The following is a 20,012-nucleotide window of genomic DNA, read 5'->3' as shown; positions in this document are numbered from 1 at the left end:
AACAACAACAACCACCTTCAGTCATGCTTTTTGAAATTCAAATTTAGTCAGCTTGGCTTCAAACAGGAAAGAAAACATTAGCAACTTTAGAGAAAGAAAAGCCAGACAAAATTAATATTTTTTGACAGTAATATTTGGTATTATAATTAAGAAAGCTTTAAAATCAGAATAAGATATCTGTTATTTATTTTTCTCTTTGGCAACAGCTAGAACACATAAGCTCAGAAAAGAACGTGAATTGACCCTCTCTGTCTGGCCATGGACATCATGCTAGGCTTGATTTCCATGGCTTCACTCCCTCCCCACCAGACCGCTCACCTTGCAGATAAATATAATGGTGGCCGACTCTACATAGTCTTTTGAGATCAGCTGGCCAAAGGAGAACTTCTCCACCCTTCCCATGGTTACCAGCTGCCAGAGCTTCTCTTCGGACCAGGACTGAAATAGATCCATCTTCCTGCAGGAGAATAGCCTGTTAGAATTTACCACCCTACATCAGTTGACCTTATTTGCCTCTTTTACTCCTGAAAATGCTTGAGCTGAAAAGTTTCACATACTCTCTGCCACTATCTACCCCATCGTCAACCTCCTATCATGTTAATGCCTTTGCTCCCTCTGTCTACCTTTTTTTTAAGTGTCCTCAACTCCAGTCCATTTTCCTCTTTGTGGTTGTTTGTTGTTGTTGGGTGTCATCAAGTCAGTACCGACTCATAGCGACCTTATGCAAAACAAAATGAAATACTGCCCAGTCCTGCACCTACCTCACCATCATTGCTACATTTGACCCCATTGCTAGTGCTACTGGGCCAATACATCTCATTGGGGGTCCTCCTCTTCTTATCTGTCCCTCTGTTTTATCAAATATGATATCCTTCTCCAGTGACTGGTCCCTCCTGACAAAATGCCCACAGTATGAAAGACAAATTCTGGCCATTCTGGCTTCCAGGGAGCATTCTGACTGTACATCTTCCAACACAAATTAGTTTGTTCTTTTGGCAGTCCACAGTACTTTTAATATTCTCCTCCAACACCATAGCTCCAAAGCATCATTTTTTCTTCGGACTTCCTTATTCACTGTCCAAATTTCACAAGCATATGAGGTTATTGAAAATACCTTGCATCAGGCTTGCAGCAGGTGCACCTTAGTCCTCAAACTGACATCTTTGCTATTCAACACATTAAAGAGGTCTTGAGCAGCAGATTTGCCTAATGCAATATGCCATTTTATTTCTTGACTGATGCTTCCATGACTACTGATGGTTGATCTGAGCAAAAGGAAGTCTTTGACAACTTCAATCTTGTCTCCATTTAACTTGATGTTATTTGTTGGTCCAGTGGTGAGGATTTTTGTTTTCTTTACACTGATGTACAACCCTTACCAAAGGCTGTGGTCTTTGATTTTCATCAGTATTTTAAAAACTCCTTGCTTTCAGCAAGCAAAGTTGTATCATCTGCATATCACAGGTTGTTAATGAGTCTTCCTCCAATCCTGATGCCACACTTTTCTTCAAATAGTCCAGCTTCACAGATTATTTTCTCAACATACAGATAAATATGGTGTAAGAATACAACCCTGGCACACACATTTACTAATTTGAACAACTGATTCTTGGTCTATGTACAGGTTCCTCATGAGCACAATTAAGTGTTCCAGAATACTCATTCTACCCAATGCTGTTCATAGCTTGTCATGACCCAAACAATCGAAATAAAGCACAGGTAAATATCTTTCTGGTATTCTCTGCTTTCAACCAAGAACCATCTGATATCAACAATGACGTCTATTGTTCCACATTCTCTTCTGAATCTGGGTTGAACCTCTGGAAGTTCCCTGTCAGTGTATGGTTGCAATTGTTTTGTTTGTTTGTTTGTTTGTTTTTGCAATTGTTTTTAATGATCTTTAGCAACATTTTGCTTGCATGGGATATTAATGATATTGTCCACAATTTCCATATTCCATTGGGTCACCTCTCTTTGGAATGGACACAAATACAAATCTCTTCCAGTCACTTGGCCAGGTAGTTGTCTTCCAAATTTCTTGGCAAGATGAGTGAGTGCTTCCAATACTGCATTATTTTGTTGAAAGATTTCAGTTTGTATTCTGTCAATTTCCAGAGCCTTGTTCTTGGCAAAGCCTTCAATGCACCTTGGTCTTCTTCCTTCAGTATCATTGACTACCTCTTCAAATGGTGGAACATTGACCATTTCTTTTTGGTACAGTGACTCAGCATATTCCTCCCATCTTCTTTTTGATAACTTCTGCATCATTCAATCCTTTGCCCATAGACTCTTTCAGTGTTGCAGGTCGAGGCTTGAATTTTTTCTTCAGTTCCTTCAGCCTGAGAAATGCTGAGTGTTTTCTTCCTTTTTGGTTTTCTAATTCCAGGTTTTTGTACTCTTCCTTATAATATTTGGCTTTGTCTTCTCAAGCTCCCCTTGGAAATTTTCTATTCAGTTATTTTACCTCCTCATTTCTTTCATTTGCTTTAGCATCTCTACACTGGAGAGCAAGTTTCAGAGTCACTTCTGACATCCATTTTGGTCTTTCCCTTCTTTCTTGTCTTCTGAATGACCTTTTTGTTTTCTTCCTGTATGATGTTATTGATGTCATCCTACAACTCTTCTGGTCTTCAATCTTTAATGTCTAATGCATCAAATCTGTTCTTCAGATGATCTCTAAATTCAGGTGGGATACATTCAAGGTCATATTTTGGCTCTTGTGGATTTGTTTTAATTTCTACTGCTTCAGCCTGAGCTTGCATATGAGCACTTGATGATCTCTTCCACAGACTTGACCCTGATCTTGTTTTGACTGATGATATGGAGCTTTTCCACTGTCTCTTCCCATAGATGTAGTCAATTTGATTTCTGTGTATTCCCTCTGCTGAAGTCTGTGCATATAGTTATATTTTATGTTGTTTTTAAAAGGTATTTGCAATGAAGAAGCCATTGGTCTTGCAAAATTCTATCATGTGATGCCATAGCACCGTATCTATCACCAAGGCCATATTTTACAAGTACTGATCCTTTCTCTTTGTTTCCAACTTTTTCGTTCCAATCACCAGTAATTATGAATACATCTTGATTGCATGTTTGATTTCAGACTGAAGAAGGTGGTAGAATTCTTCAATTTCATCATCACTGGCTGTAGTAGTTGGTGTATAATAGTGGTATTAACTAGTCTTCCTTGTAGGCATATGGATGTTATCCTTTCACAGACAGCGTTGCACGTGAAGACAGATCTTGATATGTTATTTTTGATGATGAATGCAACACCATTCCTCCCCAATTTGTCATTTCTGGCATAGTAAACCATGTGATTTTCAGATTTAAAATGGCCAGTGCCATTCCATTTCAGCTTACTAGTGTCTAAGATATCAATGTTTATGCTTTGCATTTCATTTTACACAACTTTCAATTTTCCTAGATTCATACTTTATACATTCCATGTTTTAATTTTTAATGGATGTTTTCAGCTGTTTCTCTTCATTCTGATTTGTGCCCCAAGGTCCTGAAGGCTTTACTCCATTCGCGTCACCACAGTCAACTCTACTTTGAGGAGTCAGCTCTTCTCCAGTCGCATTTTAAGTGTCTTCCAGCCTGAGAGTCTCAGCTTCTGGCACTGCGTTTGATAATATTCACTGCTATTCATCATGTTTCAATATTCAATATTTTGGTGCTGACAGTGTTCCACTGTCAATCATACATTTTTCAGTGACTAAATATTCATAAACAGTCTGACTCTTCTTCTGCCTAGTCTGCCTTTGTCTGGAAGCTTAGCTGAAACTTGTCCACCATGGGTGACCCTGCCAGTATTTAAAATATCTGTGGCATAGCTTCCAGAATCACAGAAACACACAAGCCACCACAGTATGACAGCCAGACAAGTCAGTTTGTCTTTGCTGCTCCTCAAATACAGTTGGTACCATCCAGCCTTTGTGCTTTTCTTACCTCTGGTCCATGCTTGCACCTCATGACTCATTACACTAATGCCAGTCTAAGGAAAGGCCCAGCAGCTTCTCACTTCCTTTCATTGCTGTGTTTTGTTCCCCAGTCCTGGGCCTACCTTTGGTTTGTGTAGTTCATGCCAATGCTTGCCTCCATTCATTCTATTGGCTTCAAATACTCTAGGTCAAGAGGGTGGGGGAATCGAGACTCTCCTCCTTTTCCCTATTTGCTCCTCACAGCTGCACAATGCCCAGTGACCCACTGCAAAGTGACCACCGCTTCCTCTGATCTTGTATCACACCAGTTATGGGTTTGTCTTCCCTCACAAGCAATGCCAACAGACTGTGAGCTCAGAATTCAGGGTAACTCAGACCTCACAGGACAATGTGTTCAATTCAGGGCACTAAAGGGGAATGCCATGTTAAGAGGAGATGAAGGATATGCAGTCACAGGAAAGAAAGCAAGGCCACCACAGAAGGATGTCCACTATGTGCCAAGCACTAGGTTTCAAACCAGTACATTCTGGATCTATCCCTTCCTAAGAAGTTGCTTTTCTATCCCAGATATATATTTAACAAAATTCTTATATACATACAGAAATGAACTGATCCTCCCTGTAAGCTAAATCTCCTCCCTCCCTCCTGCCACCCCCACTCCCTTTCTAGGTTCTATCTCCTTTAGGAAACTTTCTCTCTCAGCTCCAACCCACAGGGACAAAATGCCTCTGCTCATCACCCTTGTCTCACTGACTACGGCTATACAAACTCACAAACTGTGTTTCAATGCCAGTGGAAATGGGTCATTTAATTTTACTCTTTTTCATGAAGGTGAGTAACTCAAATGTCATTAAAAGAGATTTGGTTTCAATACCATTATATGGCCTTTCATGTAACTATTCCAAGTCAAAAGAAAAAGAAATTTTTTGGCTTTTCATGAATTCTGTTTTTGGTTAATTAAATATGATACCAATAATTAAGACACTTTTCTGCCCCATAATGATATACAATAAATGGATAACAGCTTTTTATATCATGTTATTCATTTGTTGTTATTGTTATTAAGTGCCTTCGAGTCAGATCCGATTCATAGCGACCCTGTATAGTGTTTCCAAGGAGCGGCTGCTGAGCTTGAACTGCCCACCTTGTGGTTCACACCAGCTTTGCAGTCTAGCGCATTAACCCGCAGCGCCACACCAGGACTCTTGTTATGCATTTAGTCACTATTTATTTGTTGAGCACATACATGATTCTGGCACTGTGATAACAGGGGGATTACAATGGGAAAAAAGACAGATCTGCCACCATATTCCTTATCATCTCCTAGGGCAAATAGTAATGAAATGATTATACAATCAGGAGCTTCAGCTTGTTGAACAACATGATGAACACGATGTCACTGAATTTTGCATGTGAATATTGTGAAAATGGTGTTTGGTTATATATATATATATATATATATATATACACACACACACACACACACACACACAAGGGGTCTTGAAAAAGTTTGTGGAAAAATTCCATTATCTTTTCATTCCATTTTGCATGAACTATCTGAAGTACCCAACAACAACATAATATGTTTACAAAAAAAAAAATTAGTTTGGATGGGAACTTCAAAGAAACACAGGATGCTGTAGAAGTATGAGACAGGGTACCCTCCCTAAGCTGAAGTGGGATTGATTAGTAAGGCAAGGATTTCTGAATCAGACATCTTGGGCACAGAGGCAGGCTTTTACCATCCTTAGCCTTGACCTCATCCTTTAAACACTGGGGAAAATAAGAGAAACAACCACACAAGACTGAAGGTGAGATGAGATGAGACAGTTAGTTGTACAAAGTGTTTGTAGCCTGCCTGGCCCAGCAAGTGCTCAATAAATGGGAGCTCTCCTTTTTATCCCACAAGGGAGTGAGATTTGAGTTGAGAGCTAGAGGGGTAGTAGGAGTTTGCTAGACAGAAAAGGGGGCGGTACAGAGAGTATTCCAGGCTGAGAGAACAGCTTCCCACCAGGCCTAGGACAAAGTCAAACACTTAATAAACAAGACAGGGGAGAAAAAAATGTATATGCTGACTGATGATGAAGTTACCTAAAAAATTCAAACCGATATGTAGCCTCCCTTTCAACTTCTAGGTCCAGCTTACTAGCAAAGAAATCCTCCTTGTCGACAACCAAGAACTCTGTTTCTTCCATACAGACCACAGTGGTCCTCCTTACTGAAGCATGCAGGAGAGCCATTTCCTGTTGGGTGAACAAAAGGCAAGTCAGAGGCCAGCTCCAGTTTCCTGCTCAGCATCTTGCACACTTCTTCCCTGCCTCTATCTCCCCAGAATGCAGGTCTCCATGATGCCCGCTCAGTCCCTCCTTTTGTGGGCACACTGCCTTCCCTCTTTAATATGCTGCTTGTGGAAAAGAGGCAACAGGCCTGAATGCACCAGAGAGGGAGTCAGAGAGGTCTCTCTGTGGAGTCAGTGCATCTCTAAGGGGTTATTGTTGTTATTGTGTGCTGTCAGATCACCTCCAACTCACAGCAACCCCACCTGACAGAGTAGAATTGCCCCAGAGAGTTTCCTAGGCTGTAATCTGTATGGCAGCGGTGCCAAGCCTTATGGAGTCCTGGTGTGACACATGGGCTAATACACTGGACCACAAGGTTGGTCTGAACTGCAACGTTATCAATTCAAATTCACCAGCCACTCCTCCGAAACCCTGTATAGGGTCGCTATGAGTTGGAACCAACTCGACAGCACTTAACAACAACAATTTTTATGGAAACAGATTGTCAGGTCTTTGTCCCGTGGAGCTATCGGGTAGATTTGAATCATCAGCCTTTTTAGTTAGTTGCTAAGCATTTAACCACCGCTCTTTCTAAGGGGTTATACAGGGAACATAGTGCTTAAATATCACAAATGAAGGAGTCAACTTTGAACATCACCTGCTCCAGCTCCATTGGCATTTGATATATGGGCTAGGGAGCTGCCAACCAGGCAGTGAGTTGCAGAGTATAAGGCAGAGCTGGGGCTGGCCAAGAACTTCTCAAATGAGTCCTGTCACACCTCCAACCCCACCCCAAGAAGTTGTGCTAACCCCAAAGGAGCAGCCCTTTTGCATCACTGTTGGATGGGGGTCCAGGAAAGCACTGCTGCCATCCTCGTCCTCGGTTACTGCAACCTTGCCCAGGTAGATGAAATAAAAGCTGTTGCCCTTCTGCCCCCTCTTGATGATCACACGTCTACGACCAAACCTGGAAAAAGATCATAGCTAGTTGATCAGATAGTAACAGAGGCTGTTCCATTCTAGGAGGAGATCTGGAGGGATTGTGCTCTTTGTTCTGGAGTGCCAAAGCACAGACTTAGACTAGAAGGGGACTCAGAAAAGCTCACACCCAGCCCCATCAATCTTGACCTCTTCACTGACACCTATTCAATTGCCTACTGCTGTTAGAATAAAGCTTCCTGAGGGAGAACGTTCGTCAGTTTGCTTCACTGCTCTAAGAAGTCAAGCACATAGTTAATGTCCAATGAATACTTGTAGAATAAATTAATGAATAAATGCTGAAAACAATATATGAGTTAGCAGTTGTTGTTAAGTGCTGTCCAGTCAGTTCTGACTCATAGTAACCCTCGTATAGGGTTTCTAAGGAGCAGCTGGTGAGTTTGAACGACCAACATTGTAGTTAGCAGTCCAGTGCTGATCCTACAGCACCACAGTATGACTCCATGAGTTAGTAAACTAGCCATAATTAAGAATACTGGTTTTAGGGGCCCAGATCCTGGTTCTGTCCTTCGCTGTGTGACACTGGGTAACCCATCCCCTGTCTGAGCCTGTTTCTTTATAAAATACAGATAAGCATATCTAGAAAGTGATGGATAAATGGTCTTATTATGATCTACCCAAGACTGAGGTACCCAAGCCCAGAGCAAACAGAAATTTAATTTTTTGACTCAGAGGGAAGTTTCTGAATTAAAATTGCAAGTTCAAATCTCACATCTTACAATATTCATTTATTTATTTAATTCATTCAATAAAATAAATAAGTACTGTGTCTGTCAACACAGTGATAAAGGACACAGACTTTGTTCTCACAGTTATGGTCAAGTGCAGGATAAAAAGTAAACAGGATTAAAAGAAATGCTTTAATAGAGCCAGACACTTGCTCAAGAGCACAGATAAAGGGCCTTTAACCCAGCTTAGGAAGGCCAAGGTGGTGTCTAAGGTGAGTTTTCCAGGTGGACAAAGAGATGGAGTCTATGTCAGGTGAGGAGCCACCATGCCCAAAGGCACAGATGTGGCCAGAAACCTGGCACATTCCAGGAATAAGAGTTAAGCTTCATTAGAGAGAAAACTGGGGCAGGAAAGAGAGCGATGTAAGGGAGGGAGCTTACGGGGATGGTAGGAAACATTTTGGGTTGGGTCAATCATACAAACAAACAACCAGTGCCATCAAGTCAATTATAACTTACAGTGACCCGATAGGACAGAGAAGAACTGTCCCTTAGGTTTTCCATGAATATAAATCTTTACAGAAGAAGAAAGCCTCGTCTTTCTTCCACAGAGTAGTTGGTGAGCTTGAGCTGCCGACTTTGTTACTAGCAGTCTAGTGCTTATCTAACAGTGTCATTAGGGCTCCTGGGTCAATCATAAAGGGTCTCAAAAACTAAACTAAGTATGAATTTTATCCAGAAGGAGATGGGGAGCCTGAAAGTCTGCCCCTTGTCTCTACCAATATCTGAGGAGTCCGTTACTGTGGGAGAAGCACCTAGCAGTTTCCCAAGCTGCTGCCATCTCCCCGCAACTCTTGAGTTCATGGCAATGCCTCATCAGCTCTTTTCCTTTCCATTCACATTGTCACCTCCCTTTCAATTCCAACTCACTGGCCCAGCTAGGAAGATCCTGCTGGACTGGCCTTCCCTTTGCCTTCACTTATTCAATTAATTCCAAAGCCCAAGGCCCAGCTCAGATCCTACTCTTCCAGGAAATCTTCCCTGATCCAGTTCACAGTAGTATCTCCTCTTCTGAGCATCTAGAGCTCCACGTTGGTCTCATGACCATGCAACAAACTTCTCAGAGGAGAGATCAACAGGCTAGACAGCTCTAGAGAACAACAGACTGAGGACAACAGACTTCAGAATCCCATCTGGCTATGAGCTTGTTCTGGTGTAAACCAGGGGCTAGGATCTTTATCGACACCAAAAACAGAATATAGCTTATATGGCAATGATTAGTTAAAGAAAGAACACTTTGGGGGTGAGGGAGCACAGAGAGAGACTTAGTCAAGTGCAGATTGCAGAGTTGGAGTCATAAAAACTCTCAGCGACCATCTAGCTCAACTTAAATGTTAGAGGTGAGAAAAGTGGGGCCCAAGCCCAAGGTTTGCTAAAGGTCACACAGTGAGTCAGAACCTAAAACCCTGGTAAGAAACTGCCAAGCACCTAGCCACCTTTCTTTACCAATAGCACTCAAGATTTGGGGGAATAACCCTTCCTCACATCTCAAACAAGCAGAGAATCACTGACTATAGTGATGATTCAAGTAAAAATCTGGCTCAGAAAGAAGGAATCCTAGACTTTGATTTGAGTGATTGGGAAGAGATGTTCTATTTTTCCTTAGGACTGAAATTGAAAAGATGAGCTGTAGCTGTGGAAGCCGTCTCACACCATAAGGAGAGAGTCTGGCTGAAAAGGTTGTTGTTTGGTGCCTTCAAGTTGGTTATGACTCTTAGCAACCCTATGCACAACAAAACAAAACATTGCCTGGTCCTATGCCATTCTCATAATTGTTGTTATGTTTGAGCACATTGTTGCTGTCACTGTGTCAGTCCATCTCCTTGGGGTTCTTCCTCTTTTTCACTGACCCTCCACTTTACCACACACGACATCCTTCTCAAGGGACTGGTCTTTCCTGACAACATATCCAATGTATGAGAGATGAAGTCTCACCATTCTTGCTTCCAGGAGCATTCTGTCTGTACTTCTTCCAAGAGAGATTTATTTGTTCTTCTGGTAGTACATAATACGTTCAATATTCTTTACCAACACAATAATTCAGATACATCAATTCTTCTATGGTTGTCTTTATTTATAGTCCAACTGTCACATGCATATGAGGTGATTGAAAAGATCATGGTGTAGGGGTCAGGCAAATCTTAGTCTTCAAAGTGACATCTTTGCTTTACTATTTTAAACAGGTTTTCAATACTTTAAGTGGGTCTTTTGCAGCAGATTTGCATAATGCAATAGGTCATTTGATTTCTTGACTGCTGTTTCTATGAGCATTGATTGTTGATCTTAGCAAAATGAAGTCTTTGACAACTTCAGTGATTTCTCCCTTTATCATAATGTTATTTATTGGTCCAGATGTGAGGATTTTCATTTGCTTTATATTAAGGTGCAATCCACACTGAAGGCTGTAGTCTTTGATCTTCATCAGTAAGTATTTCAAGTCCTCTTTACTTTCAGTAAGCAAGGTTGTATCATCTGTATATCACAAGTTGTTAATGAGTCTCCCTCTAATCCTGATGCCATGTTCTTCTTCATATAATCCAGTTTCCCAGATTATTTGCTCAGCATACAGATTGGATAAATATTGTAAGAGGATATGTCCTTACACACATCTTTCCTGACTTTTAATCCTTCAATAGTCTCTTGTTCTGTACTAAGGACTGTTGGTCTTTGTACAGGTTCCTCATGAGCACAATTAAGTCTTCTTAATTGGAATTCCCATTCTTCACAATGTTCTCCATAGTTTATGATCTACATAGTCGAATGTCTTTGCATAGTAAATATTACTTACTATACTTGTTATTTTCTGTTTTCTGTCAAGATTCATCTGACATCACCAATGATATCCCTCATTCCATGTCCTCTTCTGAACTTGGCTTGAATTTTTGGCATTTCCTATCAATGTACTTTAACTGTTTTTAATTATCTTCAGAAGAAGTTTACTTGTATGTGATACTATTGATATTGTTCAATTATTTCTGCATTCTGTTGTGTCACTTTCTTGGAATGAGCCCAAATATGGATCTCTTCCAATTGGTTGGCCAGGTAGCTGTCTTCCAAACTTCTTGGCACAGATAATTAAGTCCTCCAATACTGCATCAGTTTTTTAAACATTTCAATTTGTATACCATCAATTCCTGGAGCCTTGTTTTTGCCAATGCTTTTAATGTAGCTTTGTTGTTGTCACTGTTAAGTGCCATCAAATCAGTTCTGACTCATACCGACCCTATGAGTATAGGGTTTCCAAGGAGCAGCTGGTGAGCTTGAACCATCAACCTTGCAGTTTAAACTGACCTTGCACCCAGCATATTAACCCACAGTACCACACCAGGACTCTTCATTACCTCTTCATTATCATCAATACTTAATCATTTGCTACCTCTTGAAATGGTTGAACATTGACCAATTATTTTTGGTACAGTAAATATGTGTATTCCTTCCATCATCTATTGATGATTCCTACTATATCATTCAATATTTTATCCACAAAATGCTTCACTACTGCAATCCGAGGCTTGACTCTTTTCTTCAGTTCTTTCAACTTGAGAAATGCTGAGTATGATCTCTTTTGGTTTTCTAACGCCAGGTCTTTGCACATTTCATTATAATACTTTACTGTGTCTTCTGGAGCTTCCCTTTGAAATTTTCTGTTCAGCTCCTTTACTTCATTATTTCTTCCAGTAGTTTTAGTTTATCATCAAGAGTACGTTTCAGTCTCTTCTGGCATCCATTTTGTTTTGTTTTTTATTAATTTTTGCTTTGTTCATATATAATATTCTTCTTTCTTTTTTTAACTGCCATCTTTTATTGGGCACTAATTTTTTTTTTTTTAAAGGTTTTTACTGTGGATTTAGTGAAAGTTTTCAGGTAAGATCATCAGTTTTACATTTAACAAACCATACAAGTTGTTTCATTACGATTATTATAATCCCCTTCATGTATCATCAGTTAACAGTATTTCTCTCTATTCATTTTAGTTCTTCTTTTTTTTTTTTAAAACACTCATGCATATATAATAATTTACATCACCACAGGGCACATTCTGCAAGTCGGCCTCCTAGCTGCCAGCTCTCAGTCCCTCTTTTCCCATGAATCTAGAGTCCTCAGCTGCTCCCTCTCTCCATGATCCCATCTCTGCCTCCATCTCTGGTGTCACTGCTTCTCTAGATAAGATCTCACATTCTACTTGAGCTCTTCTCCCATGATGGTCCTAGGGTCCTTTGTTTCTGGGCTGTAAGATTAACTTCTCCCCCATTTTTTTAAATAAAACTTCTACCTTTATAATTGTGACAGTCGCAATTAGTCATGATAACAAATACTCACTACTGAATCATAAGACTCTTGTCCCCATCTTTTAACCAGACCCATCTAGACAAGATGAAAACTATTCAGTGCGGACTCTTTCTTCCTCCACACACTCTTAAACCAAACTCCCCCTTGAAACCTTGTAAGCCAGTCACTTCATGCCTTTATCGCTTCCTCATTTTAGGTAGCCAATGTCTAAGTTGCCCATCTCTACCCTGTGTACAGAGGGGATAGCATTGATACTTGATGTGACGACTCCTTCCCTCTCAGTTGGTATTTAGAGTTACTACTTCCATGAGTATAAGTCAGGTTCATCAAATTGTAGCAATTTACCCTCATTTCCTTTATCAAAAGTTGTTCTTTTCTTTCCTTTTCTTTTTTAATCTTCCCCTAGTCAAGTTCTGATTATCAAGCCATCAAGGCTAGGTAAAATGGGCATGGGCACTAAATTTCAATGGGAGTCCTGGTTTGGTGCTGTGGGATAACACACTGGACTGCAAGGTCAACTCGAATCACAAGGTCAGCAGTTCAAAATCACCACTTGTTCCTCAGAAACCGTAAACAGGGTTGCTATGTGTCAGAACTGACTCAACAGCACTTAACAACAACAAGTTTTAATGAGGGTGCTACATTTCAATTAGAGGTTAATAAAATTAGAGAGACAATTGTTTTGGGCTTTTTTCTTATTCAAGTTCCCAGACCTCTGCTCTAGCACCTACCTGGATGTAGTATAATCATCTGTGATCCATTCTAGTTTTTAAAGAAAATATGCCCTTAACTTTTGAATTCATCACATGACCTAACAAAATACTGTGGGGAATAGAAGTCAGGGTCCTGGAACAAAATCTGGACTTGAGTCTTAGCTCGGCTACTTATTATCTAGATGATCTTGCACAAGCCATTTTTCTGAGCCTCAGTTTCCTCAAGGAATTGGATCACATCTTCTCCAAGGTTCCCACCAGATCCTCTCCAGATTCAATGAGTTGTTCTAGGAAGCTTCTTAATAAATGAATGAGATAAAATTAACTACAGCCGTAACAATGAACACTAAAGTGAACTGAGAGAAAAACTTTTATGGCTGATACTGCATGGCGGGGCCAGCAGGACCTGGTATTTTAAGTCGGGCTCTTCCTGACCAGACCAGCACCAGTTCAGAGGCCAAGAGGTGGGCCCACACTGACCGTTCAAAGCGTATAACTTTGGCCAGGAGCACCTGCAGGGCCTCACTGTAGCTCCTGAAGATATCCAGAGCCTGCAAGATGTTACACAGGTCTTGGATCTCTTCCTCTTTTCTCCATGCAGGCTTCTTCCGCGTAATCTCAATGGCCCTTGGAGGAAAGTGACCCTGTGAAGATAGAGCCAAAGTGACACACAGGATACAGCGGGTAACTCCCCGCAGTCCTGCTTTCATGCTTTCCCATTCTGTAGGCTAAGCACTAGACTGCTAACCAAAAGGTCAGCAGTTCAAATCACCATCTGCTCCGTGGGAGAAAGATGAAGCTTTCTGTTCCTGCAAAGATTTACAAACCTCAGAAACCCTATGCTGGGTCATAGGAGTCAGAACCGACTTGATGGCATATAACAGTGACAACAACATCCCACATACAGTAGTGCTGGCATATCATATGTGCTGTGTACCAGGCATCAACATGAGCATCTTACATGCACCATCTCACTGTATCCTCACACTGCCCAAGAATGGAAGCACTATGACTATTTCCATGTGGTAGACTAAAAGAAACACAGACAGGATTATAACCTAGGTCTGCCAAGTCCTAGGAAGCCTAGTGAACCAGGACACATAAACTAGCTGACTAATAGATCTACTCATTCACTCACACTCCCTCCCTTCCCCTACTGTGCTCCCATTTCATTTATAACAAAGTCCTAACTCCTTACCACAGCCTATGAAACCTCATGTGGTCTGATTCCTTACTGACCTCCTAGCTCTCCAACCCCATCTCCTATCTGTCCCCTTCATTCTCTTTTCTCTAGCTTTCTTCCTTTTCCTTGTATGTGCCAAGCTTGTTTCTGTCTTGTGGTCATTGCTTAGACTATTTCCCTTGCCTGGAATTTTCTTCCCCTGATTGTGTACCTGGCTGCCTCTTCCTCATCATTCTGGTCTCAGGTCAGATGCTGCTGCCTCCTCAGTGAGCCCTCCAGGATCACTTAAGTAAAAACAGCAGGTCCCCTCCCTAACTCCAACCCCCAGCACTCCTTAGGCCTGTATCATTTTTTTCAAAGCTTAATACTCTCTGAAATCATCTTATCCCTTTTTGTTAATATGTATATTATCTGTCATTTACATACCCTACACATACACACAAACGCCACTGTTCAGTATGGTAGCCACTAGTAACATGTAGCCATTTAAATGAAATGAAATACAAAATTAAGCTTCTCAGTTGCATTGACTATATTTCAAATACCCAATAACTGTGAGTCTAGTGGCTACTATTGCAGATTCTAGAGCATTTCAATTATTGTAGAAAGTTCTATTGAACAGAAGTCTCTAGAATATGAAACCCAATGTAAACATGATAATGTCCCTGTCTATCTTCTTTACCTGTCTAGAATAGGGTGGTGGTGGTGTGCCATGGAGTCGGTTCCAACTCATAGTGACCCTGTATAGGGTTTCTGAGGCTGTAAATCTTCACGGGAGCAAAGAGTCTCATCTTTCTCCTGTGGAACAGCTGGTAGTTTTGAACTGCTGACCCTGTGATTAGCAACCCAACTCATTACTACTACGCTACCAGTTATTTAATAGTGATAGTGTGGCACTCAAAATAAATTATTTGCAGAAGGAATTAAAGAATGCTTATATTCTTGCATAACAGTAATTTTCATGAAACAAAATGGAACTGGGACATCATGAAGCATTATGGACGTCAGGAAAGCAGATGAGAAGTCTCACCTACACAATCTGGCAATACAGCTTAGTGATCAAAAGTGCATTGGGAGGGTCAGCAAAGAAGATATTCAGGCAGCCAACAAACGAATCAAGAAATGGTCACTATCACTAGTCATTGTTGTTGTTGTTAAGTGCCGTAGAGTTGGTTCCAACTCCTAGTGACCCTGTACATGTTTTCCAAGGAGTGTTTGGTAAGCCTGAACCAGCAGTGAACCTGTACCACCTACCTTGTGGTTCAAACTGACCTTACAGTACAATACATAAACCCACAAGACCACACCAGGACTCCACTAGTCAGTGTTGTTGTTGTTAAGAGGTTCTGATCCATAGCGACCCTGATGTATAGGGTTTCTGAGGAGCAACTGGTGAGCTTGAATTACTGACTTTGCAGTCCAGTGCATTAAGCCGCAGTGTCAAACCAGGACTCCCCACTAGTCATTGTTGTTGTTAAGTGCCATCGAGTCTGTTCCGACCCATAGCGACCCTGTATAGGGTTTCTGAGGCTGTATGGGAGCAGAATGCCTCATGTTTCTCCCGTGGAGCGGCTGGTAGTTTCGAACTGCTGGCCTTAAGGTTCGCAGCCCGATTCGTAACCACCATGCTACTAGAGCTCCACTAGTCATTAGAAAGGTGCAAATGAAAACAATGAGCTGTCATCTTACCCCAGCAGTCATAGCAAGGTTCAAAATGACAGGAAAGAACAAATGCTAGAGAAGGCGTGGAGAGTATGGGACCCTCCTATACCGCTGGTGGGACTGTAAAATGGCACAGCTACTGGTATGTATTCTCACGAAATTAGAGCTGCAACAAGAAGAGATAGATACACCCATGCTCACTGCAGCATTGCTCACAATAGCAAAAAGGGGGAGGGAGCCTAGATGCCCATCAGCAGAGGAATGGTTGAACAAACATTAGTACCTACAAGACTGAAGAATAGTGGTGTGGCAGGGGCCATATTAATCAAGGAATTGAGGCATATTAATCAAGGAGTTGAAATAAAGAAATGAGATACGGGGGACCCTGGGCATGAAGAGCTCATTGTTCTAGCAAAGCAACAATGAAGTGTTTTCCTTGGATAGCAAAGCTACAAGGAAAAAACTCTATGCAAAGGCCCTTAATTATTTTTTATCTTTTTCTTGAATCATTCTCCGATTTATTCATGATTTTATTAGTATCCCTTTACTTTAGATTTTATTAGTATCCCTTAAAGTGTAGTATTCCTACACTTTAGTATATTTTTATTAAAAGTTAAAAGCCATATATTAGATACATTTTACTCTACTTGTAATCATGTTGTTGTTGTTATGTGCCATCGAGTCGTTTCCGACCCATAGCGACCCTGTATAGGGTTTCCAAGGATGTAAATCTTTACGGGAGTAGAAAGCCTCATCTTTCTCCCGCGGTGCAGTTGGTAGTTTCGAACCACTGACCTTAAGGTTCGCAGCCCGATTCGTAACCACTACACTACTAGAGCTTTAATACTTATATTAACAATGTTCTTAAGACTGCTGGGAGACAGGATTTGTCATTTGAATTACTACCAGCTTAGGTTTAGTGATTATAAACATTCTTCCTCGTAACCTTAATTTAAGACAATAAAGAATCCTTAAAAGCAATTAGACTATAAATAAAGGCTATGGGGATATACAGATACGTAAATAAAAAGTCTGACTTAGATGTTCTTAAATTAATGATCAGTAAAATAGGGAAGTTGCTTTTCATAGCCTCAGTTTTTTAAATGTTCTGATAAGTGATATTTTTGTAGGCTATAAACAGATAGTGTATGGAAGAAGTTAACGGAGAGTTAATTGCACCCAACAACTAAAATTGATGAGACTCAATAGATAGAGGTTTAAAAACATATGTAAAGGTTAACTTGCTCCTCAAAAAAAAAAAGAATAAAAGTTATTTATGTAGGAACAAATGTTTAGCCAAAAGGTTTCAAGGCTCCAGGATGTCTCATATGCTTTGATGTAATGTTTGTTTGTTGTAACTTCTTGTCCCTGTTGTAAATCTAAGGGTTGTAAACCATGAAGAATGTGCCCCAGAATAAATTGTATTTTGAAGACATTGATTACTATGAAAGCAATGTTTTTTGTAACGGTAAATAAGGGGGTTGTAAGATAGAATAAGAAAGTAGAGTAAAAGGAGAATAAAGAGTAAAGAATGAAGGGAGAGTAGAAGGGGAGTAAAGGAGGAGGAGGAGAGTAAAGGATGGAAGTAGAGTAAAGAATGAGCAGGAGAGTAGAGAATGAGCAGGAGAGTAAAGAATGAACAGGAGAGTAAAGAGGAGAGGAGAATAAAGCATGAGAGGAGAATAAATTATGTAAGAAGATTTTGAATTCATCACGACCTATTGACTCTGTGTGATTCTTTCCCGCTGACGCCACACACCCCTTCAGAACCACTGAATAAGTTTGCTGGGGCTGGCCCCTGGCAGTGGTGAATCTGCAAAATACCACATAACATGGAGGAGACTGGAAGACATTATTATGAATGAAATTAGTCTGTGACCACTGCTGTTAAAAAGTCAGGAAAAAGTTCTCATTTTATAATAAACTTTCTATGGTGTTTCCCGGGGGTGGGAGGGAAGGATACCTTTAAAAAAAAAAAGGGGGGGGTGAGACAGAGGAAAGAAAAGCACCTGGACTCTGGTGCCTCAGTCCTGCTACTTCCTAGCCATGAGTCCTGGGCAAGTAAGTACCTTCTGCTGAGTCTCTGTTTCCCTATCTGGTAACAGCAGATCTGATCTACAGAAATACTGCTGGGTATCAAGTGGATTCTGACTCTTAGAGACCCCATGAGACAGAGTAGAACTGCCCCCATAGGGTTTTCTTGGCTGTACTCTTCATGGAAGCAGATCTCTAGGTCTTTCTCCTTCAGTGTGACTGGGTTAGTTTGAATCACTAACCTTTCAGCTAACTGTTAAACCACCAGGGTTGCTGACATGTGTAAAGAACTTAAACAGTGCATGAAGCAAGTGCTAGGGAAATGTTAGTCATTTTTATAGTCTGAGTTAGGTTCAATCTTTACTTTCTGGTGTGGTGCTGGAGGATAGTGTGCTGGATGGACTTCAAGGTCAATTTGAACCACAAGGTCAGCGGTTCAAACCCACCAGCTGCTCCTCAGAAACCCTATACAGGGTCACTGAGGGTCAGAACCAACTCAATAATGTTTAACAATAACAACTGCTATCAATAACTCAGTGGGTTTCAGTCAGGGCATTCACATGACAAAGCACAAATGCCTGTGGTCTTTATAAGCCAAAGTGATCCTTAGATTCCATCTGGAGTCCTAATTTCTATAGGAAATTATATTCTCTGGATTTCTATTGCAGGGAATCTGTTATTTCCCATTCTGGAGAAGTCGCCTGATATCCCAGTTAGCTCACTAAGGGCAGGGTGTGGATATTTTACACCCTTTTATTCTCCACAAACCTCTGTAGAGCTAGGCCAAAAAGTGCCTGGGGATGGGGAAAAATGAATACAATTCACAATGGTCCTGGGAGACAACCTTGGCTGCTTCACCAATACCTTATCTCCCAGACACCCCTTCCTCCTTTCTTTCACTGCCAGACAGCTATTCTGTGTTCCTCTTGTTGTTACTGAGTACTTTCCAGGCTGTTCTGACCCATAGTGAACCTGTGTTCCTCTAGAGCACTGCAAAGTACAACCACCAATATTAGTCATTAACATCTGTCATGTTTGTTTCATCTTTTTCTACATATACTAACTTAATATTGTTGTTGTTGTTAAATCAGCTCCAACTCATAGCAACCCTGTATAGGATTTTCAAGGAGCAACTGGTGGGTTTGAACTACTAACCTTGCGGTTCACAGTACAGTGCTGACCCTGCAGTACCACACCAGGAGTCCAACTTAAATATTGTTATTGTTATTGTTAAGTACCGTGGAGTCAATCCCAACTCATAGCAACCCTGTTTAGAGTTTCTAAGGAGCTGCTGGTAGGTTTGAACCGCCAACCCTGTGGTTCAAATCTACCTTGCAGTCTAGTACTTTATCCCACAGTGCCACACCAGGACTCCAACTTCTAGATAGTAACATATATAGATAGATAGATAGATACATACATACATACATACATAGACAGACAGACAGACAGACAGACTCATATTGAACTGGAACTAAAACTTTCACCCAAAATATAATAAAACAATATATATTATATATGTAGTTGTGCTTATCCTATAGTGCCACACCAGGACTCCATATAGATATACATATATGCATGTTGTTGTTGTTGTTGCTAAGTGCCACCAAGTCAGTTCCAGCTCATGTTGTTGTTGTTGTTGTTACGTAACATGGAGTCAGTACAGACTCAGAGTGACCTTATGCACAGCAGAACGAAACACTGCCTGAGCCTGGGCCAACCTCACTACTGTTGCCATGCTTGAATCCATCAATGCTGCCACTTGGCCAATTCATTTCATTGGGGGTCTTCCTCTTTTTCTCTGTCCCTCCACCCTACCAAACATGATATCCTTCTCCTGACAATATGTCTGAAGTATGAGAGATGAAGTTTGGCCATCTTGGCCTCCAAGGATTGGGTCACGTGCACCTTAGTCCTCAAGCTGACATCTTTGCTCTTCAACACTTTAAAAAGGTCTTGTGCAACAGATTTGCCTAATGCAATATATCGTTTGATTTCTTGACTGCCGCTTCCTTGAGTGTTGATAGTTGATCCACAAAGAATGAAGTCCTTGACAACTTCAATCTTTTCGCTGTTGATGAGAATGTTGTTTATTGGTCCAGTGGTGAGGATTTTTGTTTTCTTGACATTGAGATGTAATCCATACCAAAGGCTGTGCTCTTTGATCTTCATCAGTAAAT

The 20,012-nt window shown here is 40.9% G+C and overlaps 1 protein-coding gene across 1 annotated transcript in view; it reads right to left on the bottom strand.

The window, feature by feature from the left end:
- Positions 1-20,012, bottom strand: part of LOC102823186 (cyclic nucleotide-binding domain-containing protein 2-like) — a 114,027-nt gene that overhangs the window by 64,969 nt on the left and 29,046 nt on the right. Inside the window, 4 exon segments of the mRNA XM_006875731.1 lie at positions 319-457; positions 6,036-6,187; positions 7,034-7,190; positions 13,434-13,597. Of these exon segments, the coding sequence (XP_006875793.1) occupies positions 319-457; positions 6,036-6,187; positions 7,034-7,190; positions 13,434-13,597 (612 nt within the window).

The sequence above is a fragment of the Chrysochloris asiatica genome, unplaced genomic scaffold (genome assembly GCF_000296735.1).
Source record: "Chrysochloris asiatica unplaced genomic scaffold, ChrAsi1.0 scaffold00337, whole genome shotgun sequence".
NCBI lineage: Eukaryota > Metazoa > Chordata > Mammalia > Afrosoricida > Chrysochloridae > Chrysochloris > Chrysochloris asiatica.
The sequence above is the reverse complement of the archived record's forward strand: the minus strand, read 5'-3'. Positions and strand labels throughout refer to the sequence as shown.